This window comes from Chanos chanos, chromosome 4 (genome assembly GCF_902362185.1).
Source record: "Chanos chanos chromosome 4, fChaCha1.1, whole genome shotgun sequence".
In the NCBI taxonomy this organism is placed as follows: Eukaryota; Metazoa; Chordata; class Actinopteri; order Gonorynchiformes; family Chanidae; genus Chanos; species Chanos chanos.
Window position 1 is genome coordinate 35,882,950 of NC_044498.1, and position 23,745 is coordinate 35,906,694.

Sequence of the window (23,745 nt, forward strand, 5' to 3'; positions counted from 1 at the left end):
TAACATCTGTATGAGCCTGCGGCCACTAAGCCCTTGTCTAGAGAGAACATTTTTAATATACAAGTAAGATCATGTGAAACAGCTCCACACACCAGAGGCAGAGGTAGAAGGACAACCTACTCAATCCCTCTGACTATTCACTATCGAGTAATCAGGCATCAATCATGACTGCAGCCAATGATCTGCAAGAAGGGGAGGGGTTAAAGGTCAAGGAGGGCTGGTGATTGAGAGGGTATCTGCCCTGAGGGATTGTGGGAAGAAGAGGAAGGGGGTGCTCTAGGAAAGAAAGATGTAACTCATGTTTAATGTATTTTAGGCAAAAGAATGAGAGAGAGAGAGAAGCCAGAGAAAAATAGAGAAGGGTAGGAAATGAGATCATGCTTGGTCACATGTCTTCAAATCTCAGGGGTTTTTTCCCTTCATTTTGCCCTTTTCACTTCGGCTTAGCATCAAATACATGAAGGAAAAAACAGCATCCAAACAGATACTACTAAGACACCAAACCTTTCTCCAGGCTCGATCCGTGTTGCTCTGACATCCATCTGTAGTCCATAGTTTGTTGGGTTAGTTCAGCTGAACAGTCTGCATCAGCACGACTCTGGAGCCCAGATTAGTCCCCAAAAGCCTAAGAGCAGAACCAGACAACAAATAAAAAGACATTTTAGAATTCGTCATGTTGTAGCCATCAACACTTTCTTTATTTATTCTTTTTTAACAATTTAAACTGAATTAAAATGCTATCTTTTTTTTTTTTTTTTTTTTAATTTACACGCAGACAATCCAGAGCTGAAAATTTCACTGACACTGACACTAAAGTTTCCATGACACCCTTTATTTCCTAAACCTGGAACTCAGGCCCAGCACAGAGCTCAGTGACTGAGATCAGAGACAGGCGTATAGCAGTCGTATGGTTTTTAAACAGTGATTAGACTTCACACAGTGTGGCTGTTTAATCCCTAAAGTAGCCTTTATGATATTTCTTAATTAAAAATCTGATAATTAAATTACATGTAAGGCTAATTTACTTGATCGGAAGGTGTGTGTACATACAATATTGTATGTGCTCTGTGTACAGTATATGTACTGTATGTACGTGTGTGTGTGTTTGTGTGTGTGTGTGTGTGTGTGTGTGCTCGCGTAAAGGATTCAGCATCGATATGACTGACTGCTGATTACCAGTGCTCATGCAGACACAACACCTGCCCACAAAACAGGATCTATGCAAAATGATGGTCTCCTGACTTCTGTGTTCTGGCCAGAAAAAAAATCAGCACAACCTTGCTGCTATGCTTCACACATCAAATGGGAAATTGAATCATTCATCATTGCATTCCATGTCTGCCTTTGTTTTATCGCGTCAGATCATCAGATGTGTGAATGTATGTCGACACAGGTCTCAAACCATCTGTCTCAACGCAACACTTCCATTTGACATTTAATTCTGTTGTATTTATGTGAGTCGGTTGGGCAGAATGAAAAATCACCTCTATAAGTCACAGTTCAACAAATCAAAACAAGTGTGAAACATTCAAAACTGCTAACTTTGGGATTTTTTCGACAAAGAGTTCTCTCACCTCTATCGAAATTCAATTTCCACTAACCCACTCAGATGTGGTAATGTACTTCATAAAACTGCTGACAAAATGTAGACAATCAGCTTGAAAAAGAGTAAAGTTGTCAGAGAGAGCTGATTTTGAGGAAAGAAAATAAAGTATCTGTGTCTCAAGCAGCTCTCTCTCTCTTTTTTTTTTTTTGTCTGAGTATCAACAGAAAGTGCATAATGTTTGTTGATGCTGAGACAAAAACGGAGGCTGTTTGCTTCTGTGCAGATGGCTGAGGTGAAGGCTAAATGACAAAACAAGACAGGCAGTGTGCAGCTTACAGGATTCTGAAGACTCACCTCTCCCTGCCTCAGAGCAGAATGAGCATAAGGTTGTGTGTGTGTGTGTGTGTGTGTGTGTGTATGTGTGTGTGTATGTGTGTGTGTGTGTGTGTGTGAGTATCCGCGTGAATGTTTATGTGTGTAAGAGAGACAGAAAAAGAGAGAGTGAATGAGAGAGCAAAACAGAGAGAGAGAGAGAGAGAGAGAGAGAGAGAGCGAGAGAGAGAGAGAGAGGCTGTTTAAGCAAGAAATGCAGTTCTTTTTATTGCTTTGGCCTTAATCTCATGATTAGAATAATACTTTGTACTTTGTTTTGTGCATTATTCTGAGACGATTGCCATATTTGAAAACATAGCCCTGGGGTTATGCAACTTACTGACTGAACCGTTTGATGGGAATAAACTGGTGAAACAAGGGCTGTTCTTCATAATAACACTTTCAAACACTCACGATGGAAGGTTGTACTTTGGCAAAAACTGGCAAAACAAAAAAAAACACTGCAGGAAATGACTGTGGTTTCTGAGCTAATTACGCAGTTGCTATTCCATCATGTTTAAGAAGAATGGTTGTCAGGGTACATTTGGCAAGGGCTTCAGTAATGAAGGCTACTCAACTGATCAATGTTTTATGAATAGCAGTGGCTCAGGTAATATTGGCATAGCAGTCTGATGAAAAGATCGACTATGGTCAAATACTGTTTAAAGCACATATTTTTTGTAACCGTGATGTGTTTTGACGTTTACCTGCATATGGAAAAAGCCTCAGCCTTTTCATTTCAAAACATGCCCTCTTTGAAGATTTTAAGGAGCTCTCCAGAGAGGACATGGAAGGCACTTCCTCAAAAAAAGATCGGGGTCTGAACCATCTGCGACAGCCACACAGGGGAAAAGTGGTTTGGAAACATCGTTTGAGATGATCCATGACTGAGACATGACTTTCATTGGTTTTGCTGGGACTTCAACACATGAAGGGACTCTTGACAGAACTACAATTCAGCATTTCCCTAAAGGTTCCGCACTAATTAATTCAATACGAGAAAGTAGCCTGACATATACAATATAGAGCTCGGTAAATGATGTCTCAGGAATGTAACAGTTTTACTCATGACTGTCAAATATCAGATAAAATCCACTAATGAATCGTCATGTTTCATTTAAAAAATCGAGAGAGGATTGCTGAGGTATCAAACAGCTGTTCACTGAAAGACAGAAGTCTGAGGAAGTTTTCCAGAACCAAAAGTTTTCCAGAAACAAAAGTCCTCATAAAAGTTCTCTGGTAGTGAGAGCCACACGTTGTGTTTGTTGTTACTGCACAAATTATTTAAGAATATCTCAATATCCTTACCTTGAATAAGGTGGGTCTCAGTAAAACATTAAGACAGCATTTGGTTATCTTTGCCTTTTTTCGAAAGAACATCTTTTATGATTTATTTCACGCTTGTCACATTTTTATTTTGTTGTTGCTTGCTTGTTTGTTTGTTTGTCATAGCGCATTCTGTGGACGCAAATTTCAGCAAATGGGAAGTGTTTAGAAACAGATGAATGCTGTACAGTGAATGTGTTATATATTTTTTTTCCAGATAGATTCCATCAGGCTCATCCACTCCTCCCGAAATGATGATGGTCCTCAATTCTGGCTGCTCTGTCTTTCTCGTTCTCATAGTCAGCAGGTAAGATTTACACTATCCATTTTTCTTTGGTGTGTTATGTGTAATGGACTCTACCACACTGGATTTCACACTGACCTGGTGTTTCATCTTTATTTGTTCTGTGGAAAAATTAGCTAAATGATCATTTGCCTAGATCCATGAGTGTCTGTTTGTGTGTGCGTGTGTGTGTGTGTGTGTCTATGTGTGAATGCATAATTGCAGACATAGTTTTTCTGCATCTGCTGGATGGAGACAGATGGTGAGAGAGAGAGACAGAGAGAGAGAGAGAGAGAGAGAGAGAGAGAGAGAGAGAAAGAGTAATGATTTTGTGTATCCTAGTAAGATGAATGGTTGGATTCACTTCATCCACAAACATCAATACAAACAAACCCTTATGTTGTAATGAAACCGTGTAAATTGTCATTGACTTTGCCGAAGCCACATCTCTGCTGCCATTCAGTGCAAACCAGTGGACAACATGCACACGCCACCGTGGCAGATCTGGACCTCAAACACATGCAGAGAAAGAGATGGGATATGTTAAGAAGGTTTAAACATAACTGTGACCTGTGAATGGCTCGTCAGAGCCATATCTATGACGAAACACACCAAACTCTCTCTCTCTTTCTCCCATTCTCTCATTATTTCATTCTCTCTCTCTCTTTCTCCCACTCTCTCTCTCTCATTTCTCTCTTTTTTCCTCTCCCACCCCCCCCCCCCCCCCCCAACATATCTACACACACAACAGTGGGTACTGTCCCATCCTCTGGTAATGAGACATAAACCTCGATCAGATTAGAGTAGCAGGGACAGGATATCCTATGTCATTTTTGATATGTCTGAATATTAGACCAATATGTACCTTAGACCAGAATGGGTGTCTGGACCTAGAGCCTTTTTTCTGAATGATGAAGAGGGAATAGAACATGTTTACATAATCTTTAATTCACTTACCCTGCTAGACTGGTGTTTGTGTCTTCGACTGAAAATAAGGGAGAAAAGTTGAAAATATTAATTCCAGGTAATATGAATTTCTGGATTTTAACCTATTAATAAAGGATATCTAAATATTTATTGACTGATTTCCAAGGAGCCCTGGGGTTGCAGTGGTTGCAGAAGGACACAATGCCTGCCTTGTCTTCAGCAGCCCATGTTTTCGTTAGTTATTTTTGTTAGAGAGGGTAGAGAGGTTCCAGTCTTCATACTGAAGACAGAGCATGAACTGATGACACAAAGGCCTGAAATAGAATGGAAACTTATTGACAGTGGGTTCTCCTGTTGTCCAGTGCAGAGCTGTGTCAAATCAATCACAACTCTGCTTCAGCACCACCCTTAACCTAAAGCAGCACAATCACTTCTAAGTCCTCACCTGGAGTTGACAGCAATAGCCTGTGGTACTGAAACGCGTTGGGGAAAAAAAAAAAGAAAAAAGAAACAATAACCTGACAGGCATGTTAAATATTCTCCTTTCCAAAGTCAGCTGTTAAGTCCTTTTGGCCATGCCATGAGTGTAGTTGATGAAATCTTCCACACGGACTCTTGAGGCTAACTTGTCTCAGGACTTAGTCCAACGCCTTCTAACCATCTGCTCCTGCTCCCATGGCTTTCAGTTATAGATTTATATGTAGCAGCATGATTATGACCTGTGATCTGTTGAGACCACACGTGATGAAGACAGAGTGAGTATGTGAGCTGCAGGCACCTCTTTGGGAGAGAGGTGAACTTGTACATTTACTGTCTATAATGTCTAATACATAAAGAGCACAGAGAGGCTGTGAAGCAGGATCCCCCACAGTGAAAGGCGGTTTGAAAAAGCAGTGAAGCAATGTAGACTTGTATCTGGATCTGTGTGTGTGTGTGTGTGTGTGTGTGTGTGTGTGTGTGTGTGTGTGTGTGAGAGACAGAAAAAGAGAGAGGGAGAAAGACAGGCATACAACAGCAGAGACGAAGGGTGGGAATATTTATGTGTGTTCGAGAGAGAAAGAGAGAGAGAGAGAGAGAGATAGAGAGAGAAATATGTGTGTGTGTGTGTGTGTGTGTGTGTGTTGAAAATGTGCCCTTGAATGCCTGGCTCCTCTCAGGTCCTTGTGTTTCTCTCCAAATGAAAACCCTGTCTCTTCCCTCATGCTGCTTTCACTGTCTCGCTCTTTTTTCACTTCCTCAACTGGAAAAGATCAAAGCGTAAAGGATCTGAGAATAAAAGAAAAAGACAGACTCTCACAGCTGGGCTCCTTCACAGAAGCAGCACACTTTTAAACGCTCTTAGAATGCCTTGACTAATGCAGCCACTGATACAACTGACGAGGCACAGAACTACTGACCACATGCCTATGAAATTAATAACAAACATTGTCCAAAGTCGTCCGCTAATTATTTTAACCAAGACCAACCAGTTGCCTATTGTGTTCAAATCTCTTACCAAGGATTATTCAGATGTTATGTTTATATGTATATGTATATGTATATACTCATAGACACAGCCAGCCTCTAATCCACGTTTTATTATGTCAAGTGTAGGCTCTGTCAGTCAAAAAGTTGCCATAGAGACATATAAAAAACAAGAGCAAGTCAAAGCACGTTTCTTCTCTGTGGGTGTCAAACGCACTTAAACAAAGGTGAGTTGTATTAATACCAGCTGAAACTCGAAAAAGCACTACATTTTCTCCTCACTGACAGAGAAAAGTCTTAATCGAGCTGTGACATTTGAAGGAGAACACTCTGGAAAGCGGGAGCCATGGATAAGCCTTGTATTAGCGTGCTAATGATCTTAAATGTGTTGCTTGGGGGATACCATGTTGAAGAAAACCTTCTCATCTCTTTGTGGAACTTGGTCCCTCACTTCACTTTCCGTCATTCTTAACAGGAATTAGCACGAATCTTTGGCCCTATCTGCCAAGAAGCATCAAGCAGGCGTTCCTTTCGGCAGGGACAATAGAGCTAATGGTTCCACCCCTAAAAGACGCGGTCATCTCATCCAAACTCCGCGTGCACGTTTTCATCGCCTCCTTTGTTCCAGGTTAAAGCTGTGCATGGCGTGGTTGTGGTTATTTCAGGTAGTTCGCTGAAGCGGTTTTGCTCTCTGGCTTTTTGGGATTATCTCTGAAGAGTGCGTATGAGGATAAGTGTGTAATTGGATTTAGATGAGTGTTTTTTGATGATAGATAGTTGCTTGGCTCTGTTATTCTGGCAGAACAGCTGTGTGGTCTGCACTGAGATTAAAACTGTTCTCTTTATATGCTCTCAGAGCTACGTCCTTTGTCTTTTTGAGCTGAGTTTTAAATTTAGTTGAGATTATTCAGTTTAGCTCATTTTGTCACATGTCAAAAGTGTAATGATTACAGTAGTATAACTTCCCTAATCTCTGGTGGACATTTATTGGAATAATCTGAATAACTCAACCCTGTCTGAAGCTCTGTAGCTGACCAGAGCACCTCCCTCTTTTATCCCTTATTTAGATTTATTTATCCAGTAGCATATACACAGTAATATTAGTGATATAAATACCTAGTGTTGACTGCCATTGTCAGTAAAGAGAAATATGGATTCTTGTGGGATTCATATGGGACTCATGAAGTTAATGTAAGGATGAAAGACGAGAAATATAAACTGACCTGTATCAAATTATTGATCGAGTATAAGGTACATTTTCGCTAGAGATAGTTATTAGTTTTGTGTTTTTTATGTTTTCTGGTTATAGCTGAATAAAGAATAACATATCTCCCTCGTAGCTGCTCATGTAATATGAGCTTGGCCAGAAGGACATTCCAGAATAATGGTTTTCCTGCTCATTTACTCTCTCTGTGTTGGCTAACATGTTGAACACTGAGTTGCTGGATCACTGAACTTTTGACAGTTCGACAACCTTGTGACACTAAGCGCACTGGAGAGAAACAACAGTTCCCATAACTGGCAATTACTTGACTGTTTTTCTGCAGCTACCCAAAATGTACAGTGCCCTCATTTCTGTGTAGCATGTCAGGAACCTTACCCACAGAAGTTTTGAACCCGAAGTGATCACCATGGCAACGTTCCTTGCATTAGAAAAATGTGACTGAACAAACACTGAAATTAAAAATAGATCATTTTCATTTGCAGCTAAAAATATGTGACTGTTTTGGAGCCACAGCCGCTTATCTGTGTTCAGTATGTTTTTCAGTTTGGACTAAAAATTTGTACATTCTTGAATCTTTAAGGGAAAACCTGAGGGAAACTGCTTTCTTTCTTTCTTCAGTTCTAGAGAAAAATATAAGATTTTAACAGATTTGGAACCTCAGCTTCAAGTCTGTGTTCAAAGCAAAGGTACAAGAGGAGAACTCTCTCTCTCTCTCTCTCTCTCTCTCTCTCTCTCTCTCACACACACACACACACACACACATATACATATACTCTTTGTATCTCTCCCTTCCTCATTCATTCTCTTTTTCTCTTGAATTGCTGATATTGGATCCTAACCTTTAAAGACCATCTAAAAAAATCTCATGTTCAGTATCCAAAAACTATATAGAAATTTAATCCAATACATTAAATCAGTATCCTTGTGTGTGTGTGTGTTTTTAAGCAGTGTGTGCTCTTTATTTTTGACATTTCAAAGTGGCACACCTACAGCTCACTCACAGGGCAGAGGTGCTCATCTGTAGTGTGTGGGTATCATTGTGTGAATAGCATTCTACTCCATGGTACATTCTGGTACTCCACAATACTGTTTAACTTGTGTTGTTCCTAGGTGCAGTGTCTGGTTTGACACATATGGTAGGAAATGTGCTCTTGCCTCACTCATCCTTATTAAGGTCTCTACCGTGCTCATGGGGAAACTAATGAAAGATCATGTGTAATTGAATATTCCAATGCATGTACCAGTTAGTCCATTAAACTGTCTGCTAAGGGGCCAATGAATGGCTTAATAGTTAAGCCGCTGACTTGTAGCCCATAGGTACATCCTATATGTGGGTTTCAGGGTGTAAATACCCACTGTGCCACACTTGCTAACTGTGGCCAGAGTTTCAAGGGAGTGCAACTGTCTAGTAATGACTTCGAAGAGTTGATGGGTAATTGGGTTTTCTGAATACATAGGAACATAGTATTTAAAGTTGTCTGGAAAGAACCATATTTTGATCATTAATCTTCTAATAGTTTTCTCTAATAAATTCAGTCACCCGTAGTGGTTAATTGTGTCTGCTGAAAATGGAACAGGGAAAAGCTTCTGCCTTTTAATGAAGCTTTATGGGGGGGTTTTTTCTCATCTTGTCCAGACAAGACTTTTTCTCACCCAAACAATGTCTGTGTGATTTTGATACTGTGTCAGATTGATTAATTAACTTGTTTATGTGTATTTTATCTAATGAAGTGTGAGAGAAACAAAAGCAATTATTCTGTTCAGTTAATTTTCTGGATGGTTGACCACAATCAGCTTGCACAATCAAGAGACCAAAACAAATTTTGCAAAATTGCACTTGGATAAGAGAGTCTAGACTGCTTTGGATGTACTCTTCGATTCTAATTTGGTTTTATAGTCATGTTTGACTGAAATGTGTGTGATCCTGGGTGCAGAAAGGGCATGTTCACCATATGTTCTTCTCCTGTATTCTGTAAAGAACTCATATAGCAAATGGGAATCTGGTGTCTTGACCTTGTATTAGCATGGGCATTATATAGACGAATGCTAAGGTCCCATTCACTTCTCTCAGATACACAAGACTGTTCAGATGGAGCAAGAACACACTTCACATTTGCCCAAATTAAGAGCATCAACCTTCTCCAGAAGATACCATACACCCAAAAAATTTTTTGGTAGTTGGAATCAGCATCTCTCTCTGGAAGACCACACCAAACTGGAGAGCCACAAAGTGACACACAGAGGGAATGGTTCAATGTTTCCTGATTCTAGATGAAAAGATAGCTCAGTTTTGACTTAAACCTACACAAACATACCTAATTCAAACCATCTTTATTTCATCATTCATTTGATGACCGTACTGGTATTAGACCGGGCTAAAAATATGTAGGGCTATAGATTCTCAGGAAAGAGTAAGTGAAATGCAGAGCGAACCAAAGGGCTTGTAAACCTCTATGCCATCAAAGGCAGATGGTCTTTACCAATCAACCTGTATAACGATGCATGCTGTCAGTGATGGTTTTCAATCCAGCTGTCAAGGCATGTTTTTAATGAGGTGTTCCTTATACCTGATATGCTTATTTAATGAGTTTTCAATGGACTCCTGAGGAACTCAACACCTCGATGGGTCGTTGGAGCCGATGCAGTGAAATCTTCCCTAACGAATGAATTGCATAAGTGTTCGTGCTCTCGTACACCACATTCAGAAGAATGTTAGTGTTTCTGGGTAAAATGGAGAGGAGATGGTAACAGTCAACTTAGATTGCATAACTATGTCTACAAAAAAAAAAAACAGCTCAGTCTATCAGTCTATGCCATCGCTTAAGACTGACTTTAAAACTTTTTATGGCTTTCCGTTGGTCTCTGTATTAGTGAACTGACTATTTATGATGGTTTTTTTGGGTGCATATTTCTTGTTTTTGATTTTCTTTATGTTTTACTGAACTAGGTTCCATTTTTTTCATTAATTTATATTTGTAGTTTTTTTTTTTTTGCCATAGTTATTATTACAGCTTCATTCCCCAGTGTTGTTACATTTCTCAAGCAGAAACGGTTATGTCTGCTCTTCAGAGTTTTATCTCTGTTATCTCTGTTGGCCAATCTTTTCCCCATCACAGAGTGCTTCACTGTGTTTCAGAAGATTTCCAGAAAGTTCCAGATGATTTCATGGCAGTGTAAGATGCCTATTAAAACATAGAGCCTTCTGATTATGCATGGCAGATTATTCAGCCTGTCAGTAACTGTCCTGGGGAAGCAGGAGCCATTGTATTTCCCTCAGCTGTCTACAGCCTATTGGGATAAGCATTATTACTTCCGACATGTTTTGGTCATAAGCAAGGAGGGAGACGCGGGGCTTGGATTGCCATCTCAGGGACGGAAACTTCCAGACATCTTGTGCCTAGCCCATTAAGGAGGCAGAATGCTCACATCCACACGATTAGTCATGCGTAATTCCCAAGGTGCCTCCTATGTAAGCACACAGAAACACGTGAGACATGTTTTTGTACACACAGAGTGATGACAGTCCTCCAGTAACCCTTGAGTTCATGTGGGTTTTCTGTATTTTACATCATACCCTGAACTGTCAGAACATCCTAACTGTTTTTTTTTTTTAATATGTAGAATAGTTATTAGAAAACAGGCCTTTTACACACTGTGCTAAAACCTGTAAGTCATGTACACACACTGAGAAAATGACAGATGCAATTTAGATGCAATTTTGTAGGTAAATGTTTAAATAGAGTCCTGCTGTTTCATATTCTGGACATAAACAGCTTGGACCCCTGTGTTGCTTCCATTTAGTGAACATGACCAACGTACAGTATTTCTTTCTTGATAAACACTTAAGTTTAGTCATGAGATTCCTGCCGGGAGAGCAACTACCAAGTATCCCTTGTCAAGCAGCAACTTTTTCTTTTTTTCTTTCTTTCTTTCTTTCTTTCTTTCTTTCTTTCTTTCTTTCTTTCTTTCTTTCTTTCTTTCTTTCGTTCTTTCTTTCTTTCTTTCTTTCTATCTGTCTGTCTTTCTATCTGTCTGCCTTTCTATCTGTCTGTCTGTCTGTCTTCTTCCTGCTTTCATCCTTGAACTGCTCATGACACTGTTTCACTTTCATAGTCCTGGCATAAACGGACTGGTCAGCCTGAACTACTTTGGAAATATCAGACTTGTGAAGTAGAGGAGCAGGAGTGGTATTCTAAATTGTTGAACTAATAGATTTGCCTGTCAGTTTGGATGAAGCAACGCCAGATGTTGGGGGATGTGAACATATGCCAGTGCTGTGTTGGCATAGTTAATGTCACTGAAGTCAAACAATACACTGATAAAAATGGAGGACTTTAATCTGTTCTCCAGCAGTTTCTAATCATCAATTTGTCATGTTCATTAAGTTGACACCTGGAAACATGATTTCTTTATCTACAGATACAGATGGAACAAACTCAATTTATATATTTAACTTCCAAGTGCAAATCTTTGAGACAATTAGCTTTTCTTGACTAGATCACTGTTATTTGATCCTCTTTTGGTTCATTGGTGTACCAGATAAGAAGTCACTGGTGTACCAGATATGCTGATAGTGAACAAGGATGACTTAGGATCGGCAATTTTTTAATGGAGGCCATATACACTGTACAGATATAAGCTTTATCTATTTTGTTAAGTTTTAACCCACCGGTTTACTATAAGCCTAGTGGACACTACACTTCAAAGAGGGGTTTTCCCCAAGGGCATGATAATATTAACTGGATTATCCAAACATGGCTTTACAAATGTGAGTTTACAGTTGCTGTCTCTGATTAGAACCTAAATTAAACAGTAGGCATTTTCTTGCAGACCTTATATTGAATAAAAGGTTAGACTGAAGTCTAATCACATGTGTTGGTAGGATTACAAACTGCTAAATGTATTATGCAGATATTTGAGTGTCTGTTCCCTGTGTTAAAGCCTTTGATTACCAGAGGTATTGTCAAAGTCCTCTGAGTGGGATTAACAAGGATGTTAATCCCTGTCAGAATGGAACTTTAGACTTTTTGTCAGCAGAAAAGTGTGGAAAAACTGTGTCCGTTGAGCACATGCTCTATGCCGGTACCCCAATTCCTCTGCAAAATGTAATTGCAGTTTAATGAACATATTTAATATTGCAATGTTGATGATGTTTTATTATAGTGTAATAAGCATAGTTGTTACAAATATGTACAACACTATGAGCATTTAGTGAGGATTACCATTATCCAAAGCGAAACTTTGCATTATCCAAAGCGAAACTTTGACAAACATTCGGTGTAATGGTTAATGTAATTGCAATTAGTACAGTGACAATGATAACTGGCAGTATATAATGGCATTGTATCTGTTCACACAGGTACACAAGTCAGACCAAGGTGGTGTGCGATATGACTGGTTGTTTTTGAACAGGGAGAATCATATGTAGCATGGACAACAGAACCGAGCTATAACTGGACAGCTGAACAAACCTTTAGTCAAAAAATACTTTGGGATTCTGTGCAACACCTCGACAAAGCTCAGATAGAGACAGGCAGAGCAGGCAGAGCATGACAAGGGGGGGGGGGGGGGGGGGGGGGGGGGGGATACTGTATCTTGTTTTTGAACACAGATAAAATGTTGCAGACTGAAACCAGGCTGTGACATTTAAAATAATGACAGTGTCCTGACTCCTCAATTTACAGTGTAAGAGAATTTTTTCTATGATTTAAAAGAAAAAAGCGATGCCACAATTACGCAAGCACACCACGTATCCACACAATGCTTCTGCTTCAGATAGCATTATGGCATTCTGGAACTGAAGTATACTTTGAAAATGGTCCAACTTTGCTTCAATACACTCTTCTCTACTGCAATCTTATCACTGGTTGACTTAGCTGGTCTTAGAGCCAAATCAGTTAATTCAGATATGAAATTTAATTTCATAGTTGTCAACCATGAGAGATGTTAGATGTCCCAAAGACAAATTGAAAAGTCATGTGTAGACTATATTTAAATCATACGTATTATAATTCCGATTATAATCTTGTAATGGAGTGTGTCATTGTGCTTCATATAAGATTAACATGTTACTCTCTGAAAGGGTTTTTGCGTGTGTAAGCGGTAGGAGTTAGATCGTAGGTTTACACAGAGGGAGAGGCAGATGGAATTGAATTCTCTCGCACATTTGGCACGTTTGACAAAGTCATTTGTAATTTCATATTATGTAATTTAAAAATTCATTATTACATCTCTTTATTAGAAAAATGTACTGGAACATGTTAGGGTCTGAGACATGCAGCTTACGGAGACATGGAACAGATGAGTTTTCCTTCATGTAAATGGGATTAAGGAATGACTACACTGTGCAGACAATTTTATGGCCGTGGACATCATGTAAGAACTGGGGAAAAAAAACCCTCTGGCTTCAACCAGATGCATTGTGGAGGGGATACTTAACCAATGCAAAAAATCAGTCACGGTATTCTCATGGTGTTTGTGGCAGGTATGAATAATATTAACAATAGCACTGGAGCCTTCCCCTGCTCATTTCTGCAGGGGGTTCTGAACACGCTTGGAAGATGAGGAAAATATATGCACTATCCATTTGTCCATTTCTCAATCCATCTAAATCCATTCCATGTCCCACGTATGTTTTCCCTCCAGTGCTGAAGAAACCAGTGCTCGAGAGAGAGAGGGAATGGGGGGGGGGGGGGGGGCGAGAGAGAGAGGGAGAGATGAGCAGAATTGTCAGAGGACATCTAGGTATGTCAGCAAGCTGATTTGAGTGGTATTCTGTTGAGAATTGGAGTATGTTGAGGATTTGAATACTGAGTTAGGGTATTCACTGCAAGAACTGCACCGCGCTGCACAAACTCTGAATCTGTTCCAAGTTTCGGCTGGTTTTGCTTTTGTTGGAGAAAAAGTAAAGAGAGAAAGAGAAAGAAGGAAAGACAGAGGAGAAGAAAAACAAAGAAAGACTACAAAATGACAGCCTTGTTTCCTTTCACTCTTACGCACTCCTCTCACTTTGTACAGCATTGGAAAAACTCTTCTAAGACCTCTGTCAGTGTTTTTTCTAACTGTCATCTTCTCCTGCATCTGCCTCCTTCTTCTCCAATGGAACCAGTTTCTGCCACTTACCATATTGAGATGACTGACAATTAATAAATTGATTTTGAGAGGTTCATTTCACTTCATGTGAAGAAGGAGGGAATATGTCTTCTCTATTTTTCACAAATTCCACAGACAGCTTAGAGACTGGAGTCAACATACATTCCACTAACATGAGAGAGGGTCCCAATCTCTCAGCCATCTTTTTCTTCCTGAGGGAAACCGGCTCAAGCAAACTTGCTCTGACTGCTCACACTTGGAACATGTGGAGGGCAATTAATGCATTAATTACTTATGCAAATGAGGACAGCCGTATGATCAGTCTGTTATGAAGCCAATGTATGCACTTAATATGTCCCTGCCAACACAATGGTCTATATTTATAGTCTGTGTTGGATGTTACACTATTCTGTGTAAGACCGTCAACTATAAACATAGCCCTAAGCCATTGGCTGCCTCTATTCTATTCTGTTCTATACTATTCTATTCTATTCTATTCTATTCTGAGTTGTCCATTCATATGTCCATTCTTCCCAGCATGTGTCAAATGAAAGCTGCCATTTCATGTGATACACACATTCATACATGCACTGAGGCACTGGGTGTTTGACATGTGTGAGTCAGAGCAGACGTAGGCTAAGCTTGTTCCATGTCTCCACAGAGTACCAGTGGTCATTTAGTGTCCCAGCTGCATCCCTCTGTGAGTGAGAGATTATTAAACACAACATGACGCTCAGGTGGCTGCTGTCAGAGTCACCATGGGGACCCCAGTCATGCAGCGTGACTCTGTCTGGTCTCATGACAGCATTGCAAAATATGTTTTGGACTCAGTATATTTGGAAATATAGGATTTTACACGTACAGAATACATGGTGATTTTTTTTTGTTGCAAGGGCTTGTGTGTGTGTGTGTGTGTGTGTGTGAGTGTGTGTGTGTGTGTGTGTGAATGTAAGTGTGTCTGTGTATACCTGTCTGTGTATATGTACTTGTATTTTGTGTATGTGCATATGTGTGGATCCATTTCCCTGTTTCTCTGCTACCCCTCTTCGTGTGTGTGTGTGTGTATGTGTGTGTGTGCGGCAGCCTGTGGCATACTTTTTTCAGAGGAAATTCTCAGTGCTTATTAATATTGCGTGTGTGATTTCCGTGCTGCCACAGATCGGTCTGAGGGTTGATTCTGCTCCTCTGGGATTGTCACAGCTGATGTGACAGACTGAGCCTCACATCACAGAGACAGAGACAGAGAGAGAGAGAGAGAGAGAGAGAGAGAGAGAGAGAGAGAGCGAGCAATACCGTTCCCTTCCATTTCTCCTCCTCTCAAATACTGAATGAGATATGGTAACTGCCATGTTGAGGTCAACAACATTAAACTAACAGGCCATCCATTCTCCTCTTGTCAAATCAGTTCCCTCATTGAATCTCTGCTCCTCACATCAACTGTGTCAGCTAATATTTCAGGACTTGGGGATTTCTCACCATGCTTCATTACCTCTGACTTTACACTGACCTCCACATTCCTATTGTATATTTCAACACAGCACTAATACCAAGAGCATAATCCAGAATTAAATTAAAATACAAAGAGATTACACTGCGGTGATAAAATAGAACATTACGTGCTGCCAATGAGAAAATGTCAGTCTGGTGGTAATCTCATCATTTTGACATCTTTGAATTTCTCTATTTCATTGTTGCATTGCGTAATTTGCATATCCACCAGGTTACTCCCCCATGTTATCAAATATTTCCTCCTCCCTCCTCAATATCATTTTCTTATTCTATCTATCCACCGCTCTCTCTTTCTCTTTCTCTTCTCAGTGCCCCTCCTCTGTGATTTGACATGCTGCCTCCCAGTTTTCATCTTTTATTTTCTCCTACTCTCTCTCTCTCTCTCACTCACACACACACACACACACACACACACACACACACAATTATTTGTCTTTCTTCATTCATTCCTCCTGAAATTCATTTTCCTTCTCTCTCTTTCTCTTTCTCGCTCCCTCTCTCTCTCTCTCTCACACACACACACACACACACACATGTGCGCACACACACACGCACACACACACACACACAATCTTTCTCTCTCTCCATCCATCCCTTCTGGAATTCATTGAAAGCAGAACGTTCTGTGTCTGAAGATGGCCAATCACATTTTGTGCTTGTAGGAGGGGATGTGGATGCTTTGATATAAATTCCTGCATGCCCTGCTCTATGTCACAGCTCACAGTGATAAGTGTTTCTGTGTGTATGTCTCTCTGTGTAATTCTGTGTGTGTATGTCTCTCTGTGTAATTGTGTGTGTGTGTGTGTGTGTGTGGGTGGGTGGGTGTGTGTTTGCGTGTGTGTGTGTGTGCGTGTATGTGTGTGTGTGTTTGTGTGTGTGTGTGTGTGTGTGTGTGTGTGTGTGTGTGTGTGTGTGTGTGTGTGTGTGTGTGTGCGCGTGCGAGCTGGGTCACATAAGGTGACCCAGTTTCATAACAAAACGTTCAGCATGAGTGGCAACAAGCTGTAAACTCTGCTCTTTTATCTGGTGGCTGTGGGTTTTTATCAGTTGGCTGGTGGGTCTCTGTCACTGTATACATTTTCCCCACAGGCAACTACAGCCCAGAAAAACCTCAGAAACTGCTGCGCAAATACACCCTGCAATTATATTTGATTGGAGTCCTGGGGCATATGGGAGTAGGGGAAATTTAGGGACAAGATAAAGAATAGACCCTAGGCAGGGTTTGATTTCAGATCAGACTTTAGTCTTGGGTTTGGGTTTGGTGTAGGATTTTTACATTCTGATCTCTGAGCAATCATTACACCACACATCAACAAATAAAACAGTGTTTCATCACATACATTAAAGGTACCGAAAAAAGGAAAGAGTGGAAGTTGGCTAAACTTTAAGAGCATTGCAGTCAAAGTATTATTAATAAAGGAGAAGACATGGTGTGATTCTTAGAGATGTATCCATTACAGTAGAGGATAGTAAAGGGGCAAACAGAATCTACATTACAATGAATAACAGCAGTTAAAAAACCAACTGTTTTCAACTGCTTGGTTAAAAACAAATACTTAAAAATGGGTAGAAAACTGATCAGTAGCTACTTAGATGTTAAGTCTGGTTAGCTGGCTAGCTGGCTCCATTAACTCTTTGCTCGCCAATTAAAAAACATGTTCATTTAATGTTTTTGTCTTGTAGTGTTGTAACCAATGTGCACTTAAAATATATATATTCATTTTAAAGCTTGATGAGGGTTCAGTTTATTAAAATATGGTACTATTTGACTTTAAAGGTTATATTCTGCAATCCATACATTTCCAAACGTTTTTGGTCAAGCCACGGTCTTATATAAACAGAAATTTGTTGTAACTAGTCATTTCATGATGACTAAACATATCATAGATATAAAAATTCCATGACGACTGAAAATATTGATATAAAAATTCCACGATGACTGATCATATCATCGATGGCCAGATGACCAGAGACTGACAGTATACGTCCTCATAGTTGAAAACTATGTGTGGAATTCTTGCAGCAGTTGGCAAATTATGGTCGCTGTTTCCTTTTTGTTCCATAATCCACAGTCTGTAAAAATTCAGCTTCAGTCCTCAGGTTCTTAGAAATGCAATCAGCCATTTTCTAACTTTGCTGGCTGATTTAAAGAACGAGGTGTTATGATTAAAATAGACCCTCAAGGTTATACATGGATCCAAATACCTCATATTCAAAAAAAAAAAAAAGAAAAAAGTCAGGTGCCATGCAATGATTTATGATATGGCTCCATCCACTGAGCCATACAAGGTCCCCTCCATGACAATAAGAGATGAAATGAATTCATTAGTACAGCTAAGTCTCAGAACCTGCTTAATGTGGTTACCAGTTCACTGAAGAATCTTCCAGAAGTCTTTTCTGGGTGTTGTGGTTGTCATTATCTCATAAATGCTTTATCGGGTTTCATTTCAAGCATCATAAGAGCTTAATGACAGAGCCTAATTTCATGTTAGGGGATATTTATGGATCCGTGGTTTGTCTCTGCACTTTTCCCCATATTAAACAAGCTTTCATTACTATTCGCAAGCATTTAAAACAGAGACTGTGCAGAAGATATATTCAGCGTGGAAGTGCTTAGATTTATGACTTTCCATGGTTTACTTTCCCATTTGTTAGACTTATACCCCTTGAAATAAGAAAAAATATATTTCTGGAAAATTGTGATGGGGGAAAAATGTGCTGACTTTAATTGGGGGGAGAGAAGAGAGAAGAAAAGGAAAAGTTATATATCTGATGGAATGCTTCAAGTCATCTACACTGACAGGATCAAAGTAATCCAATTATGAAAATACATTTTTCTCTCTTCTTTTTCTCTTTCTCTCCTCTTCTTATTCAAAGTTGTTTTTGTTATGCTTAGTGTCAGGATTTTCTCACTTAAAGAGTTATTTCAGCTGTAGAATTCTAATCTCTGCATCACACCAAAGATGGGAGTAATTAGACCAGAACTGGAAATGAGAGCATTCAAAGGCTGTTGAACAAATAAAAAGAGAAAGAGAGAGGTGGGGGGGAGAGAGGGAGGGAGCTCTAATTTTTCTCATCTTTTTTCTTTCATTTTACAGGATCTTGGAAACCTCACTGATAGGTGCTGAAGTGAAAGAGGGAGAGATTCTTCCTCCTACTATTCAGAAGCTGATGAAAGGATACAACAAGTACCTCAGGCCTTTCTTTGACAGTAAGACGCAATCAAACGCGCGCACACACACACACATGCACATATGTACACACACACAAATCCCAAAAACCCCAGCAGATTTATAATGCATGTATTTGTGTATTTGAGTAAGTCACGTGTGTATGTGTGCATTCATGTATGTTTCAGTCACTTAAGCTATCTTCACACACACATCAAACACAATGAATACTGAGCAATATTTCCCCACAACACATTTTCATTTGAAAGAAGATTGATTGTGGCTTCATTTTACGCAGCAGCAGGCATGACTCCCTCTCCCCTCATAAAGATGAGATTTTCTACTGTTTAGACTGCATATGATTGTACAAAGGATCTCTGTCATACAGAATCACACTGGGAGATGGAGCTGACAGTTTCTTGTGTCAACTGGAGCATTTTACTCATAGCTGTGTTTATGTATATATATTATATATATGCATATGTTTGATTTATATGTGGGAGATTTGGCCTGAGTGTGACTAAGCCGTGTTTGACTGTTTGACAACTGATCAGTAATCTGTGAAACACTGAAATGTGGAGAGTTGAGAGAGGTCCTCTGCAGGTTTAAATGAATAATGTGTCTTTAAATGAATATATCTGTATATGTGTGAACATATATATATATATATATATATATATATATATATATATATATATGTGTGTGTGTGTGTGTGTGCATAAAGAGAGAGTGAGAGAGATAGATATAGATAGATATGTATACACACACACACACACACACACACACACATTGATTAACAGGAACAAATAAATAAACACAGACAAAAACAGACCGGATTTTATTTTTAATTGCCTGTAAAAACACAAGAGTGAGAGTGCGCAATTAAAGAATCGAGTGAGAGAGAGATGGAGGGAACAAGGGAGGGGGGGGGGGGGGAGAGAGAGAGAAAAGGGGACGAAAGTAGGAAAAAGAGAAAGAAATTTGATATTCTGCCCTGTCTCTCTCTCACACACACAAATGCTGCAGTTCTAAACTACATACACCCTCCAAGACATCTGCATGCTTACTGCCCTGTCTCACCAACCATTTAAATATATTCAGAATACTGACAGATACTGAGAGATATCCACACTGCCATTTTTTCTCCCTGTCTTTCTTCTGTTCTCTCAAACTACTGCCCTATGATTTATCTCTCCAGAGTTTACCAGTGTGACCAAAAGGAGAGTTTATGCTAAAAAGGAAAGCAGTGAAGATATGCAAAATTATCATAACTGTATTTCACACTAAGCAGTCTTCTCCTCTCTTACTTTCTCCCTTTTTCCCTTGCTCTCTCTCTCTCTCTCTCTCTCTCTGTAGATGGTCCAGTGACAGTGGGAATGAGTTTGGATATAGCCAGTATTGACACTATCTCAGAGATCAACATGGTGAGCTGTCTTCCCAAAGCCTCCCTGTGACAGCTGCCTCATTCACAGTGACTTTCACAACAGGCTGCAGCGTGTCACATGCCAAATTCACTGATTAACCTTTACCTCTTATTTATCTCCATCTTTTGACAATGTAAAATTTAGTTATCAGTGACCAGGATTTGTATAACAAAGGCTGGCCTTATATTTCTACATTTAAGCTTGTTGGGCTAGTGATTTGGAAAAGCAGAGATTAGTGTGGGTTTACAAACATCTTCTGTGGACAATCTCCATTAAAATAGCAGTTTAGTTTAAGAATAGGTTTAATTCTTTTCACAGAAACAGGTTTAGAGGAAACTCTGCTGTGAATCTAAACTGAACTTCCAAAGTGTATGAACATTCAAATTTTCTATATGGAGGCAAACTGGCTTCTCCAGGAGCAGTGAATGTTGGTATTAGTAGTCCTTATCTTTAGTCCCTAATAATAAAGTTAATGACAGGACTTCTGTGTTTAGGACTACACCGCTACGATTTTCCTACGTCAGCGTTGGACGGATGAGAGGCTGGTGTTTGAGGGGAATAAGAGTCTAAGCTTGGACGGGAGGCTCGTGGAGCTCCTCTGGGTTCCTGATACCTTCATTGTGGATTCCAAGAAGTCCTTCCTGCATGACATCACAGTGGAGAACCGGCTGATCCGGATATTCCCAAACGGAACGGTTCTTTATGCGCTCCGGTAAGAATGCAGGCTTTATTAGCTCAATACAGCATAATAGGATTGTTATTGACTGCATGTGTATGTATGTGTGTGTGTGAGTGTGTGTGTGCACACGTGTGTGCATGTTTCTGTATATGGTGTTTGTATATATGTGTAAACAGGATTGCTATAAGACCAGTCTGTCTCAGTTCTATCTGTTTTCTGTCTATCTACTCTAGGATAACAACCACTGTTGCCTGTAACATGGACCTGACTAAATACCCCATGGACAAGCAAACCTGCACCCTTCAACTGGAGAGCTGTAGGAAAACTCCCCCCTCCCCTCCCCTCCCCTCCCCGCTTTCTTTCTCTCTCCCTCTCTCTCTCTCTTTGAGACCCTCTGTTACTTGACATCTTATTTATCTGTCTTCTAACATGAACTAGATACAGGATGTTTTTTTTCTTTTGTTTGTCACATTGGTGCAGTGCTCCTGTATTACATATTTCATCAGCATGCATTTTGGCCCCACAGTAAAAGATAGTAAGCAAGAGTTTGTGTTAGTGCTGGTCCTTTTTAATCTTGTTAAGAGAGAGAGGGAGAGAGAGAGAGAGAGGTTGTAAAGCAATTGTTTGTATATGTAAATTTCTGTGTGTGTGTCTGTGTGTGTGTGTGTCTGTCCGTGTGTGTCTGTGTTTTTTTAATCGTGTATTCATTTGTTTGTACGTCTGTGTATGTTTGTTACTTCGGGTTTATTTGGGTCAGTGCTGTTACCCATGGCAACCAGATTTGCCCATGTTTAAACCCTAAATCCCTGGCTGCTCTCCTCTTTCACTCCTCTCTCTTCTTTCTCCATCTCTCCATCCTATACTCTCACTCTCCCTCTCTATTTCTGCCTCTCTCTTTCTGTGGTACTCATACTTTCATGCATGGTCTTTATTGTCTGGAAATCTTACTAGCAGCCAAACCAGCCTGCTCACTCTGTGCCAGCGGTGTGTGCCAACCCAACACTTTAAAACTTCACTGATTCCAATAACACAGAGTGACGCTAATGTCAACTAATTAGGATTTTTTTTTCCATTGCTCGAATTTGCCAAACTACGGTGTACGTGTGGACTGCCCACACATAGTGGTTCATTTTCATACTGTACTGTAGTCAGACACCAGGGATAGACACACTCTGTTTCAAACCCTGCAGTTTTAACCTGACCCTTGTCAAAGGTGTTTGAAGTCAAACTTTGCTGAAATATTTATTTGCCCCATGACTGAAGGGGAAGGGGGGGGGGGGGTTGTTTATAGTCGAGCTTGATTGTTTCCTAATGAAAACATGATGGCTGCATGTGGGTCTCTGAGGATAGAATTACCACACTAACATCATATTCACAGCTGCATTACTCACGGCCCGGCTACTGCACTTTATAAATAGAGCTCCACATATAATTAAAAGCCTGTATGTTCATTATAATTACAAACTACAAAAGCAGTCCCTTGAACTAAACTGCACATTATCATAACCACAACATGCTAATACCTAAATAAGCGCATTTATTTCAGGAAACAACTAAGATTCAGTAGTGACTTGTGAAAACAGAGTGAGTCATAATTCCTTGACATCTCCATGAAAAACACAAATAGTGCACATACATACTTAAACATATACAGAAAGCAGAAAGAAAGAGAGGGAGTGCTTGTTTTTTCTCTGGGGGGTTGTGAGAACAGAAAGAAGAAATCTCACAGTAATGAGGATCACGTGTACTGTACATGGGGGAAAAAAAAAAATCATTGGCAAGTTGTCTGTGAAACACAGCTCTTGTAGTACAGCCCCCTCTAGTGGACATATAAGTGTATTTAATAATGTAAGTACAACACGAGTGGTATTTCATGCAACAAAACATTGATGATGATGACAATGATCCATAAAAGTGTTTTATATAAAATATAATATATTAAATAAGACATATGTAATATAAATATACACAGTTATATAATACAAAAAATACATATATGATTTATATAATATAAAAGTGTAATATGAAGCCCTATCATCACAGTCCTAACCTTTTGCTGTAGTCAAGGGCCTTTACATAAACAGAAACCACTCTTAAGTCAAGGCATAATTTTAACATTTAAAAGTGCACAAAGACTTACTAACATAAAAACAGCAAAGTCAGTGTTATAAAGGATTTATAAAGGAGTTATAACTTTTTATGGGTGTAATTACAGCCAAAAGAAAATATATGGGCTTACTGTAAGTGCAGCATGCACAAGGCCTTCCATTCTTGCTTTCCTCTTTAAAATGTCATATTTTAGCACATAATAAATATGGACGAAGAAGTTGGAAAATGGACATAAAGCATATTCATTTACTGTCTCTGTCTCTCTGCTTGTGTCTGTCTGTCAGGGGGTTATAACATTAATGATGTGATGTTTTACTGGACACGGGGAAACGAATCCGTCAGTGGGTTGGACACACTGAGACTGGCCCAGTATACAGTGGAGGACCACTACACTTCTGTGTCTGAGGCCATTTATGAGACAGGTACACACACACGCGCACACACACACATACACACACACACACACACACACACACACACATGAACATGCACATGTGCACACATGTGCACAACCTAGTGCATGCACACACACACATTCACATTCACACTCACACGCACGCATGGTTTGTTTTGTAAGTTATTTGGTCATTTAATTAATTAACAAGTTAATTAGTTAGTG

General features: G+C 39.7%; 1 protein-coding gene across 1 annotated transcript in view; it reads left to right on the plus strand.

Annotated features, from left to right (window-relative positions):
- Positions 1-23,745, plus strand: part of LOC115810341 (gamma-aminobutyric acid receptor subunit pi) — a 56,655-nt gene that overhangs the window by 30,961 nt on the left and 1,949 nt on the right. The window contains exons 2-6 of the mRNA XM_030772273.1: positions 18,843-18,955; positions 20,271-20,338; positions 20,833-21,050; positions 21,251-21,333; positions 23,411-23,548. Of these exons, the coding sequence (XP_030628133.1) occupies positions 18,843-18,955; positions 20,271-20,338; positions 20,833-21,050; positions 21,251-21,333; positions 23,411-23,548 (620 nt within the window). The remainder of the gene's footprint in view (positions 1-18,842; positions 18,956-20,270; positions 20,339-20,832; positions 21,051-21,250; positions 21,334-23,410; positions 23,549-23,745) is intronic.